General features: G+C 47.9%; 1 protein-coding gene across 1 annotated transcript in view; it reads left to right on the forward strand.

Annotated features, from left to right (window-relative positions):
• The window catches only part of LOC138247136 (coagulation factor XI-like), a 106,110-nt gene that overhangs the window by 26,571 nt on the left and 64,504 nt on the right, over positions 1-15,035 (forward strand). Inside the window, exons 5-6 of the mRNA XM_069201908.1 lie at positions 3,940-4,078; positions 9,303-9,415. Coding sequence (XP_069058009.1) covers positions 3,940-4,078; positions 9,303-9,415 — 252 coding nt within the window. The remainder of the gene's footprint in view (positions 1-3,939; positions 4,079-9,302; positions 9,416-15,035) is intronic.

Below are 15,035 nucleotides of genomic sequence, written 5' to 3' on the forward strand. Positions count from 1 at the left end.
TTGGCTGGGCATTTAGGCTGGAGTAAAACATGGGACAGACTTGTTCCACATTTTCACTAGCCCCATATGTCAGAAGACACAAAGGAGCTTCGTCACTCCTGTGTCACCTGCCAAGCCAGTGGCACAACTGGTGCCACCCAAAGGACCCCTTAATACCACTGCCAGTGGTTGGGGTGCCCTTTGAAAGGGTCAGGGTTGATATTGTTGCCTCCCTTGACCCTCCAACAGCTTCTGGCAATAGATTAATCCTTGTGGTGATGGACCATGCCACAAGGTATCCAGAAGCCATCCCCTTAAGGACCACTACAGCACATGCAGTGGCAAAAACCCTCCAGGGAATCTTTTCCAGGGTTGGTTTCTCTAAGGAAGTGGTGTCAGACAGAGGTAGTAACTTCATGTATGCATACCTCAAGGCAATGTGGAAGGAGTGTGGTGCTACCTACAAGTTTACCATCCCCTATCATCCACAAACTAATGGATTGGTTGAGAGGTTTAATAAAACTCTCAAAGGCATGATCATGGGACTCTTTAAAAAACTCAGAAGGAGATGGGATGTCCTCTTGCCATGCCTCCTTTTTGCCTACAGGGAGGTACCCCCAAAAAGGAATGGGCTACAGCCCCTTTGAACTCCTATTTGGTCACCCGGTTAGGGGTCCCCTTGCTTTTGTTAGGGATGGTTGGGAACAACCTTTAAAACCTCCAGAGCAAGACATTGCGGACTATGTACTTGGCCTGAGAAGCAGAATGACTGAGTACATGAAAAATGCCACTAAATGCCTTCAAGCCAGCCAGGAGCTCCAGAAGCAATGGCATGACCAGAAGACTGTCCTGACACAATAGCACCCAGGACAGAAGGTGTGGGTATTGGAGCCTGTGGCCCCAAGAGCACTCCAGGACAAACGGAGTGGACCCCATCTAATTGTAGAAAAGAAAGGTGAGGTCACCTATCTGGTAGACCTGGGCACTGCCAGAAGCCCCCTTAGGGTGCTTCATGTCAACCGCCTAAAGCCTTACTATGACAGGGCTGACTTAAACCTGGTCATGGCTACAGCTGAGGGACAGGAAGAAGAGAGTGACCCTCTCCCTGATCTCTTTTCCAACACTGAAGCTGATGGTTTAGTGGAAGGAGTGGTTCTTACAGACTGCCTTTCTGCAGAAGGAAAACTGTAAAAATCTCATTGGTCAGTTTTCTGAACTCTTTTCACGCACAACTAGTATATCTACTTGGTGTGAACATACAATTGACACTGGAGACAATTTAACTGTCAAAAATAACATTTACAGGCAACCTGACCATGTCAGAGATTGCATAAAAGCAGAAGTTCAGAAAATGTTAGACCTTGGAGTCATTGAGGCTTCTGATAGCCCCTGTGCCAGCGCAGTGGTGCTTGTCCTCAAACTGCATAGCAAAGAAGTTAAGAGAGAAATGCTGTTTTGTGTGGACTATAGGGGTCTTAATACAGTAACCAAAACAGATGCTCACGCTATACCCAGGGCATATGAGCTAATAGATACACTGGCATCTGCCAAGTATCTAAGCACCTTTGATTTGACTGCAGGGTATTGGCAGGTCAAAATGTCAGAGGATGCTAAAGCAAAAACTGCATTTTCTACCATAGGAGGGCATTATCAATTCACAGTTATATCCTTTCGTTTGAAAAAATGCACCTGCCACTTTTCAAAGACTGGTGAATACAGTCCTCCAAGGTTTGGAAGCTTTCAGTGCAGCATACTTAGATGGTATAGCTGTCTTTAGCTCCACCTGGGATGACCACCTGGTTCACCTCTGGAAAGTTTTGGAGGCCCTGCAGAAGGCAGGCCTAGCTATCAAGGCTTCAAAGTGCCAGTTAGGGCAGGGGAAAGTTGTTTATCCGGGCCACCTGGTTGGTGGAGAACAGATTGCATCACTATAGGGGAAGAGTCAGACCATTATTGACTGGGCTCCCTCCACTACACAGATCTAGGTCAGAGCCTTCTTAGGTCTCACTGGGTATTACAGGAGGTTCATAAAAAAATATGGATCCATTGCAGACCCTCTTAATGACCTCACCAGTAAGAAAATGCCTAAAAAGGTATTGTGTACAGCTAGCTCTCAGAAAGCTTTTGAGGAGCTTAAGCAGGCAACGTGCTCAGTACCTGTCTTGAGGAGCCCAAACTACTCCAAAAAATTAATTGTTCAAACAGATGCTTCTGAATTAGGGTAGGGGCTGTACTATCACAACTTAACTCAGAGGGCCAGGATCACCAAGTTGCTTGCATTGGCAGGAGGTTGACCCCTAGAGAAAAGCGCTGGTCTACCATAGAGAATGAGGCCTTTGCTGTGGTCTAGGCACTGAAGAAGCTGCAACCCTACTTGTTTGGGACTCACTTCATTGTTCAAACAGACCAAAAACCTCTATTATGGCTTAAACAAATGAAAGGTGAAAACCCTAAATTGTTGAGGTGGTCCATTTCCCTGCAGGGAATGGACTTTACAGTGGAACATAGACCTGGGAGTACCCACTCCAATGCAGATCGACTCTCCAGATATTTCCACTTAGACAATGAATACTCATCTGGGCAAGGTTAGCCTTATTGTCCCTCGTTGGAGGGGAGTGCAGGAAAGTACAATTTTTCTTGGCATGTTACCCCCATTTTTACCTGTATGTCAGTATGTTTTTGCCTGTCTCACTGGGATCCTGCTGGTCAGGACCCCAGTGTTCATAGTTTATGGCCAAATGTGTGTGTCTGTATAGTGCTTGCTTGTGTCACTGAGGCTCTGCTAATCAGAACCTTAGTGCTTATGCTCTCTCTGCTTTTAAATTTGTCACTATAGGCCAGTGACTTCATTTGCCAGTTTCAATTGGCAGACTGGACCCCCCTTATAGGTCCCTAGTATATGGTTCCTAGGGACCCAGGGCATTGGGGTTCCAGGAGATCCTTATGGGCTGCAGCATTTCTTTTGCCACCCATAAGGAGCTCAGACAAACCCTTCCACAGGCCTGCCATTGAAGCCTGTGTGAAATAGTGCACACACTATTTCACAGCCATTTTCACTGCACTTAAGTAACTTATAAGTCACTTATATGTCTAACCTTCACTTGCTGAAGGTTAGGTGCAAAGTTACTAAGTGTGAGGGCACCCTTTCACTAGCAAAGGTGCTCCCACATAGTTCAGGGCCATTTCCCCAGACTTTGTGAGTGCGGGGACACCATTACACGTGTGCACTACATATAGGTCAATACCTACATGTAGCTTCACAGTGGTACTGGACAGACCTAGTATTCACACCTGTGATGATTTATTCAACTTCTCATTCATGACCAGATGCAACTTATGGCTAACGTGTTTCCTGACCTTAGGGGACTTGTCATATTACCTCCCTGTGTTATCGGGATACTGACTGTTACCACTGTAATTGCATATTAAGTACAGTATTTTATGACTGGTGTAGTTCTGGACTGATAATATACACAATATAAGAAATCTATTTTTATACATTCAGGGCCTCATTTACGAGGCTCTAATGGCACACGGTGCCTCAGGAGCATATTTTTTTTTACACTGCGGTTGCGCAGTGTGCCGGCCCTTATTTTCAAGGTCATGCAAAGCCACACAACACCCATGTAAGCAGGCTGTTCAAGCTTCTCCAGATACCTTTGGACCTGTCTGTAGACAACTCTGTGAAGAAGCCAAACCCACCTGCTTATGCTACGTCATAATCCTGATGTATAGTCTGGTTCTTCCGACACTGCAGCCTGCCCAGACACCCAAAGCATTGTCTCACCCTAGCAATCTTCTACTCCCCCACAATGAGCTTCACAAGTCAAGGGTGAACACATCATGAAGAAGGAGCCATGGGCTGAGACAGCCCCAGCGACCTTCAAATGCCAGCTGATATATAAGCAAAGCCTTCTATCTTGTGCTTTCTTATAACTCTCTCTTCTCATCCCATTTCAGAGTGTTATCCGAACCTCTTACATGGCCTGGAATTCCCAGACCATAACGTCCTGATAGTACAGAGGGAAAGTGCAGAAGAGTGCCAGGAGGCTTGCACCTACTACGAGGACTGTGAATTCTTCACCCACAATAACGTAAGGTAGGTGGAACCACAGCAGAAGGTGCTGGGACTTGCTCGTCGAAGCACAGGAGATGGGTGTCCCATTGCGGAAGGAGCAGCAGGAGAGAGTAGCCTCCTCCTATGGAGGTGCAGGCAGTATCCTAGGCTCAACAGTTGTTTGGTGCTCACCAGGTGGAGAGGCTCGGACACGAGTGAGTGGTTGAGATTGAACAGCAGTGGTGGGAGTCATCTTAGTGGATCAGGCTTGTTTCATTTACAGTGGCCAGGGCCCTCTTGGTGGTAGCTCAGACACTATAGCAGGTGCCTCGTATTTTCAGTCAATGGTGCCCTCTCGGTGGAGGCTCAGACACTATAGCGTGTGCCTTGTATTTTCAGTCACTGGTGTCCTCTTCATGGAGGCTCAGACACTATAGCGAGTGCCTCATATTTTCAGTCACTGGTGCCCTCTCGGTGGAGTTTCACACAGCAGGTGCCTTGTTGTTTCATCTTCAGTCTCTGGAGCCCTCTTGGTGAATGTTCTCACAGCGGGTTCATCATTGTTTCAGTCACTGGTGCCCTCTCGGTGGAGCCTCAGACACTATAGCGGGTGCCTCATTGTTTCAGTCACTGGTGCCCTCTCGGTGGAGGTTCAGACACTATAGCAGGTGCCTCGTATTTTCAGTCACTGATGCCCTCTTCGTGGAGGTTCAGACACTATAGCAGGTGCCTCGTTGTTTCAGTCACTAGTGCCCTCTCGGTGGAGCCTCAGACACTATAGCGGGTGCCTCATTGTTTCACTCACTGGTGCCCTCTCGGTGGAGGCTCAGACACTATAGCAGGTGCCTCGTATTTTCAGTCACTGATGCCCTCTTCGTGGAGGCTCAGACACTATAGCGGGTGCCTCGTTGTTTCAGTCACTGATGCCCTCTTCGTGGAGGCTCAGACACTATAGCGGGTGCCTCATTGTTTCAGTCACTGATGCCCTCTTCATGGAGGCTCAGACACTATAACGGGTGCCTCATTGTTTCAGTCGCTGGTGCCCTCTTCATGGAGGCTCAGACACTAGAGCGGGTGTCTCCTTGTTTCAGTCACTGGTGTCCTCTTCGTGGAGGCTCAGACACTATAGCGGGTACCTCATTGTTTCAGTCACTGGTGCCCTCTTCATGGAGGCTCAGACACTATAGTGGGTGTCTCGTTGTTTCAGTCTCTGGTGCCCTCTCGGTGGAGGCTCAGACACTATAGCGGGTGTCTCCTTGTTTCAGTCACTGGTGTCCTCTTCGTGGAGGCTCAGACACTATAGCAGGTGCCTCGTTGTTTCAGTCACTGATGCCCTCTTCATGGAGGCTCAGACACTATAGCAGGTGCCTCGTTGTTTCAGTCACTGATGCCCTCTTCATGGAGGCTCAGACACTATAGCGGGTGCCTCATTGTTTCAGTCGCTGGTGTCCTCTTCGTGGAGGCTAAGACACTATAGCGGGTACCTCATTGTTTCAGTCACTGGTGCCCTCTTCATGGAGTATCAGACACTATAGCGGGTGCCTTGTTGTTTCAGTCGCTGGTGCCCTCTCGGTGGAGGTTCAGACACTAGAGCAGGTGCCTCATTGTTTCAGTCGCTGGTGTCCTCTTCGTGGAGGCTCAGACACTATAGCGGGTGCCTCATTGTTTCAGTCTCTGGTGCCCTCTCGGTGGAGGTTCAGGCACTATAGCAGGTGCCTCATTGTTTCAGTCACTGGTGCCCTCTCGGTGGAGCCTCAGACACTATAGCAGGTGCCTCATTGTTTCAGTCGCTGGTGCCCTCTCGGTGGAGGCTCAGACACTATAGCGGGTGCCTCATTGTTTCAGTCACTGGTGCCCTCTTCGTGGAGTATCAGACACTATAGCGAGTGCCTCGTTGTTTCAGTCGCTGGTGCCCTCTCGGTGGAGCCTCAGACACTATAGCAGGTGCCTCATTGTTTCAGTCGCTGGTGCCCTCTCGGTGGAGGCTCAGACACTATAGCGGGTGCCTCATTGTTTCAGTCACTGGTGCCCTCTCCGTGCCCTCTCAGTGGAGGCTCAGACACTATAGCGGGTGCCTCGTTGTTTCAGTCGCTGGTGCCCTCTCGGTGGAGGTTCAGACACTATAGCGGGTGCCTCGTTGTTTCAGTCACTGGTGTCCTCTCAGTGGAGGCTCAGACACTATAGCGGGTGCCTCGTTGTTTCAGTCGCTGGTGCCCTCTCGGTGGTGGTTCAGACACTATAGCGGGTGCCTCGTTGTTTCAGTCACTGGTGCCCTCTCGGTGGAGGTTCAGACACTATAGCGGGTGCCTCGTTGTTTCAGTCACTGGTGCCCTCTCGGTGGAGGCTCAGACACTATAGCGGGTGCCTTGTTGTTTCAGTCGCTGGTGCCCTCTCAGTGGAGGCTCAGACACTATAGCGGGTGTCTCGTTGTTTCAGTCTCTGGTGCCCTCTCGGTGGAGGTTCAGACACTATAGCGGGTGCCTCGTTGTTTCAGTCGCTGGTGTCCTCGCAGTGGAGGCTCAGACACTATAGCAGGTGCCTCATTGTTTCAGTCACTGGTGCCCTCTTCATGGAGGCTCAGACACTATAGCGGGTGCCTCATTGTTTCAGTCACTGGTGCCCTCTTCGTGGAGTATCAGACACTATAGCGGGTGCCTTGTTGTTTCAGTCGCTGGTGCCCTCTCGGTGGAGGTTCAGACACTATAGCAGGTGCCTCGTTGTTTCAGTCACTGGTGCCCTCTCGGTGGAGGTTCAGACACTATAGCGGGTGCCTCGTTGTTTCAGTCACTGGTGTCCTCTCAGTGGAGGCTCAGACACTATAGCGGGTGCCTCGTTGTTTCAGTCGCTGGTGCCCTCTCGGTGGTGGTTCAGACACTATAGCGGGTGCCTCGTTGTTTCAGTCACTGGTGCCCTCTCGGTGGAGGTTCAGACACTATAGCGGGTGCCTCGTTGTTTCAGTCACTGGTGCCCTCTCGGTGGAGGCTCAGACACTATAGCGGGTGCCTTGTTGTTTCAGTCGCTGGTGCCCTCTCAGTGGAGGCTCAGACACTATAGCGGGTGTCTCGTTGTTTCAGTCTCTGGTGCCCTCTCGGTGGAGGTTCAGACACTATAGCGGGTGCCTCGTTGTTTCAGTCGCTGGTGTCCTCGCAGTGGAGGCTCAGACACTATAGCAGGTGCCTCATTGTTTCAGTCACTGGTGCCCTCTTCATGGAGGCTCAGACACTATAGCGGGTGCCTCATTGTTTCAGTCACTGGTGCCCTCTTCGTGGAGTATCAGACACTATAGCGGGTGCCTTGTTGTTTCAGTCGCTGGTGCCCTCTCGGTGGAGGTTCAGACACTATAGCAGGTGCCTCGTTGTTTCAGTCACTGGTGCCCTCTTCATGGAGGCTCAGACACTATAGCGGGTGCCTCGTTGTTTCAGTCACTGGTGTCCTCTCAGTGGAGGCTCAGACACTATAGCGAGTGCCTCGTTGTTTCAGTCGCTGGTGCCCTCTCGGTGGAGGTTCAGACACTATAGCGGGTGCCTCGTTGTTTCAGTCGCTGGTGCCCTCTTCATGGAGGCTCAGACACTATAGCGGGTGCCTCGTTGTTTCAGTCACTGGTGCTCTCTTCATGGAGGCTCAGACACTATAGTGGGTGTCTCGTTGTTTCAGTCGCTGGTGCCCTCTTGGTGGAGGTTCAGACACTATAGCGGGTGCCTCGTTGTTTCAGTCACTGGTGTCCTCTCAGTGGAGGCTCAGACACTATAGCGGGTGCCTTGTTGTTTCAGTCGCTGGTGCCCTCTCGGTGGAGGTTCAGACACTATAGCGGGTGCCTCGTTGTTTCAGTCACTGGTGTCCTCTCGGTGGAGGTTCAGACACTATAGCGGGTGCCTCGTTGTTTCAGTCGCTGGTGCCCTCTCGTTGGAGGCTCAGACACTATAGCGGGTGCCTCATTGTTTCAGTCACTGATGCCCTCTTCATGGAGGCTCAGACACTATAGCAGGTGCCTCGTTGTATCAGTCACTGGTGTCCTCTCGGTGGAGGCTCAGACACTATAGCTGGTGCCTCATTGTTTCAGTCGCTGGTGTCCTCTTCGTGGAGGCTCAGACACTATAGCGGGTGCCTCGTTGTTTCAGTCACTGGTGCCCTCTGGGTGGAGGCTCAGACACTATAGCAGGTGCCTCATTGTTTCAGTCGCTGGTGTCCTCTCGGTGGAGGTTCAGACACTATAGCGGCTGCCTCATTGTTTCAGTCGCTGGTGTCCTCTCGGTGGAGGTTCAGACACTATAGCGGGTGTCTCCTTGTTTCAGTCACTGGTGTCCTCTTCGTGGAGGTTCAGGCACTATAGCGAGTGCCTCGTTGTTTCAGTCGCTGGTGCCCTCACGGTGGAGGTTCAGACACTATAGCGGGTGTCTCCTTGTTTCAGTCACTGGTGTCCTCTTCGTGGAGGTTCAGGCACTATAGCGGGTGTCTCCTTGTTTCAGTCGCTGGTGCCCTCACGGTGGAGGCTCAGACACTATAGCGGGTGTCTCCTTGTTTCAGTCGCTGGTGCCTTCTCGGTGGAGGCTCAGACAGCCGGTGCCTCGTTTCTGTTTCAGGGACCAGTGCCTTCTTGGGGCAAGTTGTATTCGGTGGCAGTAGGAGAAGTCAACCTTCGTAGGGTCTGAGCTGCAACAGCAGAGGAAACTTTGAAAGGGGCCCCAGTGTAGTCTTCCCGGTCGTCTCACTGTGGTGGTTATTTCAGCAAGCAGTTCATTTAATCTACAATACAATTTACAACTCTAATGCAATCTAATGTAAAATATGTAGAACTCTCATGAAAAGTGTGGGGCGAAGAGTTCTGGAGGTCATTAGAGGGCGATGGCAAGGGACACCCCCAGGAACTACTCCTCCCAGACACTGTAGTCTGATGTAAGATCAGGTTGGTAAGTCACTGAATTAGTGCATTGATTTGTTTTGTACACATCTTTAAACAATTCTGTAAGGAGCTCTTAAAAGGCAATGAAGTAGTGATTGAAAGGCCCTCTGTGACACAATGTAAACCTGTGGGACACATACTGAGATAAGTGTCTTGGATAAAACCCATGTAACTCAACAGGGGAACACAATGGGTGCTACCAATGCACCTAAGTAAAATATTTTATTTTTGTTCCATAGTTGTTTTAGATTTTCACTTTCCGTACTGACTTTGTGATAGGGAGGCAGTTGAAGGAAGTGATTGCTTATGTTCCGGCCTGAAGTTCATTTTTTATTTAACTGTTCTGCCGTCTGGTTTCTCCCTCAGCAAATTATGTTTCCTGAAGTCCCACACCAAGCTTGCAGGCCCTCCGGTCATCGCGATGCTCCACGGGGTCATTTCCGGATACACTCTGAAGGACTGCCCTCCGAGCCAAGCCTGTGAGTCCAACTTCCTCTCTTCAATGACGTCTCAAATCAAATATTGCTCCAGTTAAAGGGAAGGCTTGTACACACCTCTTGACCCGGATGAAGATGGTAAAATGAAATAACAAGAAAGAAGTCAGGCTACAGGAAACTTCTCATGTTCATCACATGATGGAAGGGAGGGGCAGAAACCGTCCCACCCAGATCTCCACCTACAGAGAGCCAGACCTTAGGTCCACTCACTCTGTCTGTGAGCACAGAGAGAGGATCCAGGGCCTTGTGTACTAGTTTTTGCTGCAGGCAGCTCAGCAACTCACTGCTGCATTGTCCTGTGTCCAAAGCAATGGGCAGTAATGCACCGTACTAATGGCATCTGCGGTAGTCCTCTCCCTTCTTCCTGTGCCAGCGCAGAAACTGGTGCCTAGTACCAATGCAGGCACCCCGGCACCATGGAGCAAGCGTGTCTGCATTGTTGCCACTATTCTGTTTGTGCCGAAAGGGGCACCTTCCTGCACAAAAGCAATCTATGGAGGCGACTGTGTGTGCTTCAGAATGCAGCGCCCATGGAAAGAGGAAAAGGCTGGGAGAAATAGTTATTTCTCCTTGTTTGGCGCCTCCCCGGGGAGGTGCACAGTTCTGATGCATTCCAAGGTTTACAGATTCTTGTAAATCTGGGAATGTGTCAGAACCCGTGGGTGTTGCGTGGGAACACTCACTGCAACGCCCATGAAACACCTCCTTGATGGAGAGTGAAGCAACTCAGCGCTTTGTGCTGCGTTGCTTTACTCCATATCTATGAGGGCATGAAAACCCACACGGATGGCTTTGTGTGGCCTCATAGAAGTGGTTGAGAGGCTTGGCCGCCGGGGCGTCATAAAAAGTGAGGCCCCTGGAGTTCACCTATTTGAAGACTCCTCAGATCCACCTACCTCAGTCCTCACCTACAGAGACAAGAATCTTATCCACCCGCTGCAGTCTTTATCTGCAGGTGAAGACCTTAGAGCTACTTATCTGTGGGCTGAGCCCTTAGAGACGCCGAACTCAGAGCTTAGGTGAAGAGGACTCAGGGCCTGAGTTAGATCCTGGCGGAGAGGGTTACTCAGTCACACACGTGACAGATATCCCGTCCTTCGATGTACCATCCCATTATATCCTATGGGGATTGTAATACAATGGACAGAATATTCGTCACATTTGTGGCGGAGTATTCCCTCTGCCACGGTCTAAATCAAGCCCTTAGTTCACCTACCACAGTCCTCATCTAAACGAGATGGCCTTCACCAGCTACCTGTCTTCACCCAGCTCTTCATTCTTTTCAAGTGTACTGCTGCCGTGAACCCTGCTAAATACGTTACTTCTGCACCCGAACCCTGAGTTTAAATCCCTTTGATTGACTGATTGATCTTAGGGTGGTAGAGCCTGTGCCTAAATGATACGTCTCCATGACAATCGTCCTCTGTAATCCTTACTATACCCAACGCCTCCTAGAAACAACACTATCCTGAAGCACAATTCCCTCACCCTGTTATCTGTCAGCAGCTCCTATAATCCACAGTATTCTAAATCCCTAGGCACTTGTTAAGATATCCCTCAGAGGCTTCTAGAATCCACACAGTACTACATTACAGATCTTTTTATCATGGGATCTTTCAACTGCTCCTAAAATCCATACTGTTATAATTTACAGTTCATTTCACTTAGGCATCCTCCAGCCGGTGCAAGATCCGCACTGTTCTAAACCACAGAGCCGTTCCGCACACTATTTGTAAGCAGTTCATCAACTCCACACTGTCGTAAATCACAGATCCTTCCAATGTGGGATCAGTCAGCAACTCCTAGTATCAATACTTTTCTAACTCACTAATCCTTTCCTCACGGTATCCATCAGCGACTCCTATAATCCACACTGTTCAACATCACAGATCCCTTCCGCACGTTGTCCGTCAACAGTTCTTAAAAGCCACACTGTTGTAAATCACAGATGCTTGCGTTATGGGATCTGTCAGCAACTCCTAGTATCAATACTATTCTAATTTATGAATCCTTTCAAAACGGTGTTCATCAGCAACTCCTATAATCCACACTGTTCTACATCACAGATCCCTTCCGCACGCTATCCATCAACAGTTTACAGAATCCACACTGTTGTAAATCACAGATCCTTACATTGTGGATCGGTCAGCAACTCCTAGAATCAATACTATTCTAACTGATGAATCCTTTCCTCATGGTATCCATAGGCGACTCCTATAATCCACACTGTATTAAATCACAGATCCCTTCTTTACGCTAGCCATCAGCAGTTCATAGAATTCACACTGTTGTAAATCACAGATCCTTGCATTATGGGATCTGTCACCAGTCCTAGAATCAATACTATTCCAACTCATGAATCCTTTCATAATGGTATCCATCAGCGACTCCTATAATCCACACTGTTCTAAACCACAGATCCATTCTGCAAGCAGTCCGTCAACCGTAAACAGTTCTTAACATCTACACTGTTCTAAATCACAGATCGTTGCATTGTGGATCTGTCAGCAACTCCTAAAATCAATACTATTCTAACTCATGAATCCTTTCCTCATGCTATCCATCAGCAGCTCCTATAATCCAAACTGTTCTAAATCACAGATCCCTTCTGTATGCTATCCATCAACAGTTCATAGAATCCACACTGTTGTAAATCACAGATCCTTGCATTATGGGATCAGGCAGCAACTCCTAGAATCAATACTATTCTGACTCACAAATCTTTTCCTCATGCTATCCATCAGCCACTCCTATAATCCACACTGTTCTAAATCACAGATCCCTTCTGCACGCTATCCGTCAACAGTTCTGTGATATATTTTTGTAAATCACAGATCCTTACATTGTGGATCGGTCAGCAACTCCTAAATTTAGTACTATTCTAACTCACAAATCTTTCCCTCACGGTATCCATCAGCAGCTCCTATAATCCACACTGTCCTAAATCACAGATCTTTCCTTCACAATGTCTTTTGGCAGCTCCTAGAGACCACACTATCCTACAACACAGATCCTTTCCTAATAAAATGATTTAATTGCCCTTAAATTCACCCTCTTTTAAAATGCATATCCCTTGTGCACAAAAGCATTCGGTGGCTCCAAGAATTCACACTATCCTAAATCAGAGATCTCTTCCGTACGCTATATGACAACATCTCACAGAACTCATACAGTTCTATGTCAGAGATCCATTGAGCACAATACCTTTCAGTACCTCCAGAATGTCAACCATAGTCTTCTAAATCATAGATCCTTTGACTGTGGAATCTGTCAGCATCTTCTAGAATCAATACTATTCTAAAACAATCCCTTCCTCAATTTCACGCTGTTCTAAATGACAGCTCCTTTCACCAGGTCAGCCTATGGAACAGCTAGAACTGATACTGTTTAAAAACACAGATCCTTTCCCACGATATTCTTTAGCAGCGCCTAGAACGTCCATGGTTCTGAACACAGATCCCTTCACAATATCATTAAACAGATCTTAGAAGTTGCAATACTTTAAATAAGAGATCTCTTCCTTGTGATATCTGTCTGCGGCTCTGATAATCACCAGTGCCCTCAGTCATAGATCCCTTCCTCCTTAAATCATAAAACCCTTCCTCATGAAAGCTGCAGGAAGCTACAAGAAGCCACGCTATTATAAATTACACATCATCTCACCACGTTCGTATTCATCGGCTTCTAGAATCAACACTGCTCTAAATCACAGATCCCTTTATCAGCATGTTTGTCGTCAGTTCTTGTAATCATCCTCCTCTAAATAGCATATCCCTTCTTCAGACTAGCATTCACACTATTCTCAACTACAGACATCTTCCTCATGGTATCCATCTGCGGCTCCTATAAATCATACTATTCTAAATCATAGATACTTTTACCACAGGATCCTTCAGTAGCTCCTATTATGCACACTGTTCTAAATCATTGATCCCTTGCTTGTGGTATCCATCTGTGGCTCCTATAATCTACAGTCTTCTAAATCACTGATCCCTTCCTCAGAGTATCCATTGGCAGCTCCCATAACCTACAGCATTCTAAATCACTGATCTCTTCCTCGTGGTATCCATCGGCAGCTCCTATAATCTACGGCATTCTAAATCACTGATCCCTTCCTCAGAGTATCCATTAGCAGCTCCTATAACCTACAGCATTCTAAATCCCTGATCCCTTCCTCGTGGTATCCATCAGCAGCTCCTATAATCTACGGCATGAGTACTCACAAACATTTTGCTGGGGACCACAAAGTATGGTTAGTGTGTGACTGAGGGCCACATTGATGCCAGCAGGGACGGGGTAGGAAAGGTGGGAGTAGGGGAAGCGAAGCATGGACATGGATTCTACTTCGAAGGTGTTATTCCATACTGCCCTCTAAATGAAGGTCCATGTCTCTACCGGAGTCAAAGATTTGATAATACCGTGTTACGCTGCAGCTGAGTCACTAGCCCTCTACTGCCCCTTCGGTGCGCCTTTTCTGCTTGCTAAATCAGAGATCCCGAGGGTGAGTCAAGTGTACAAAGGAAGTAATTTGATTATTGAATTGGAATGAAATTAGGCCCCACAATCTGCTTATACATTTACTTTCTTATCTGTAAACTTTAGAAGTGCTTAGAAATAGACTCAGTTGAGGTGGCAAGTGCTATAAACAGTCCTTGACAAATAGTGCAATTCACTGAGGTGGGCAGACGCAATCACCTAACCTCCAAGTCCAGACATGGGAAAGTGGACAATTTCTGGCCGTGGCAATAGACCTGACATTTCATCTTGGTTTACCACTTTACCGGAACACGCTTGGTGTGAACACTGTATTTAAAGTCTGAGCAGGTTCCCCAGCACAGCGGAATTTCTTTGGTGAGAGTAGTCCCGATGTCTCACCATTAGAGCCACTCAAACTGCATTTGTTGTGTAATGAGCAAGATGGAAATCATGAAGCCAGAAGGCATGTTTTTTATTAACCTTCGCTGCCCTTTATGACAAACTGTTTGCTCCTGGGTAATCACTTATGCATCCTATTTCTCTCCTTTTTTAACAAAACAATTATTTGATTTTATCTGGGGGGTGGAGAACACCCAGCCTCCTAGCCCACTCACTAAAATATGGTGCAGTGAGAAAGTTATGAATCTTGAAACATGGTGTACCTTACTGTTTGATTATAGTCATATCATATCCCTCCTCTGCCTTTGTCCATTATGTGATGGAGGTGGGCGAGCCACATGCTCTTGGACCCTCGAGGCCAAAACAAGCTGAGCCTTCATGTAGCCCCTGTCTGCAACCCACACTTTAACCTTATGCTCCAAGAATTAAAGACAACGCATTAACTTGTGATGTATAACAAGAGAGGGAAAGGCATACACATCTAATGGCTGAAGTGCACAGTGTGAAACCAGAAAACCTGGCATCAATCCCGGCTTCCGCATTTGACCAAATTGAGTGATCCTGCACACTTCTTTTATGTCATTTTGCTTCCTTTTACTTCATCCTCACATATGAGAGCACCTTGAGATACATGAGTTCAGGGTGTGAGCTGTACAAAACCTTTGTGTGTCTCTGATTTAATAAACTACAGTGTTAGCCACTCAGAAGGTGCACATAACAACTGACG

This window comes from Pleurodeles waltl, chromosome 1_1 (assembly GCF_031143425.1).
Source record: "Pleurodeles waltl isolate 20211129_DDA chromosome 1_1, aPleWal1.hap1.20221129, whole genome shotgun sequence".
Classification (NCBI taxonomy): Eukaryota; Metazoa; Chordata; class Amphibia; order Caudata; family Salamandridae; genus Pleurodeles; species Pleurodeles waltl.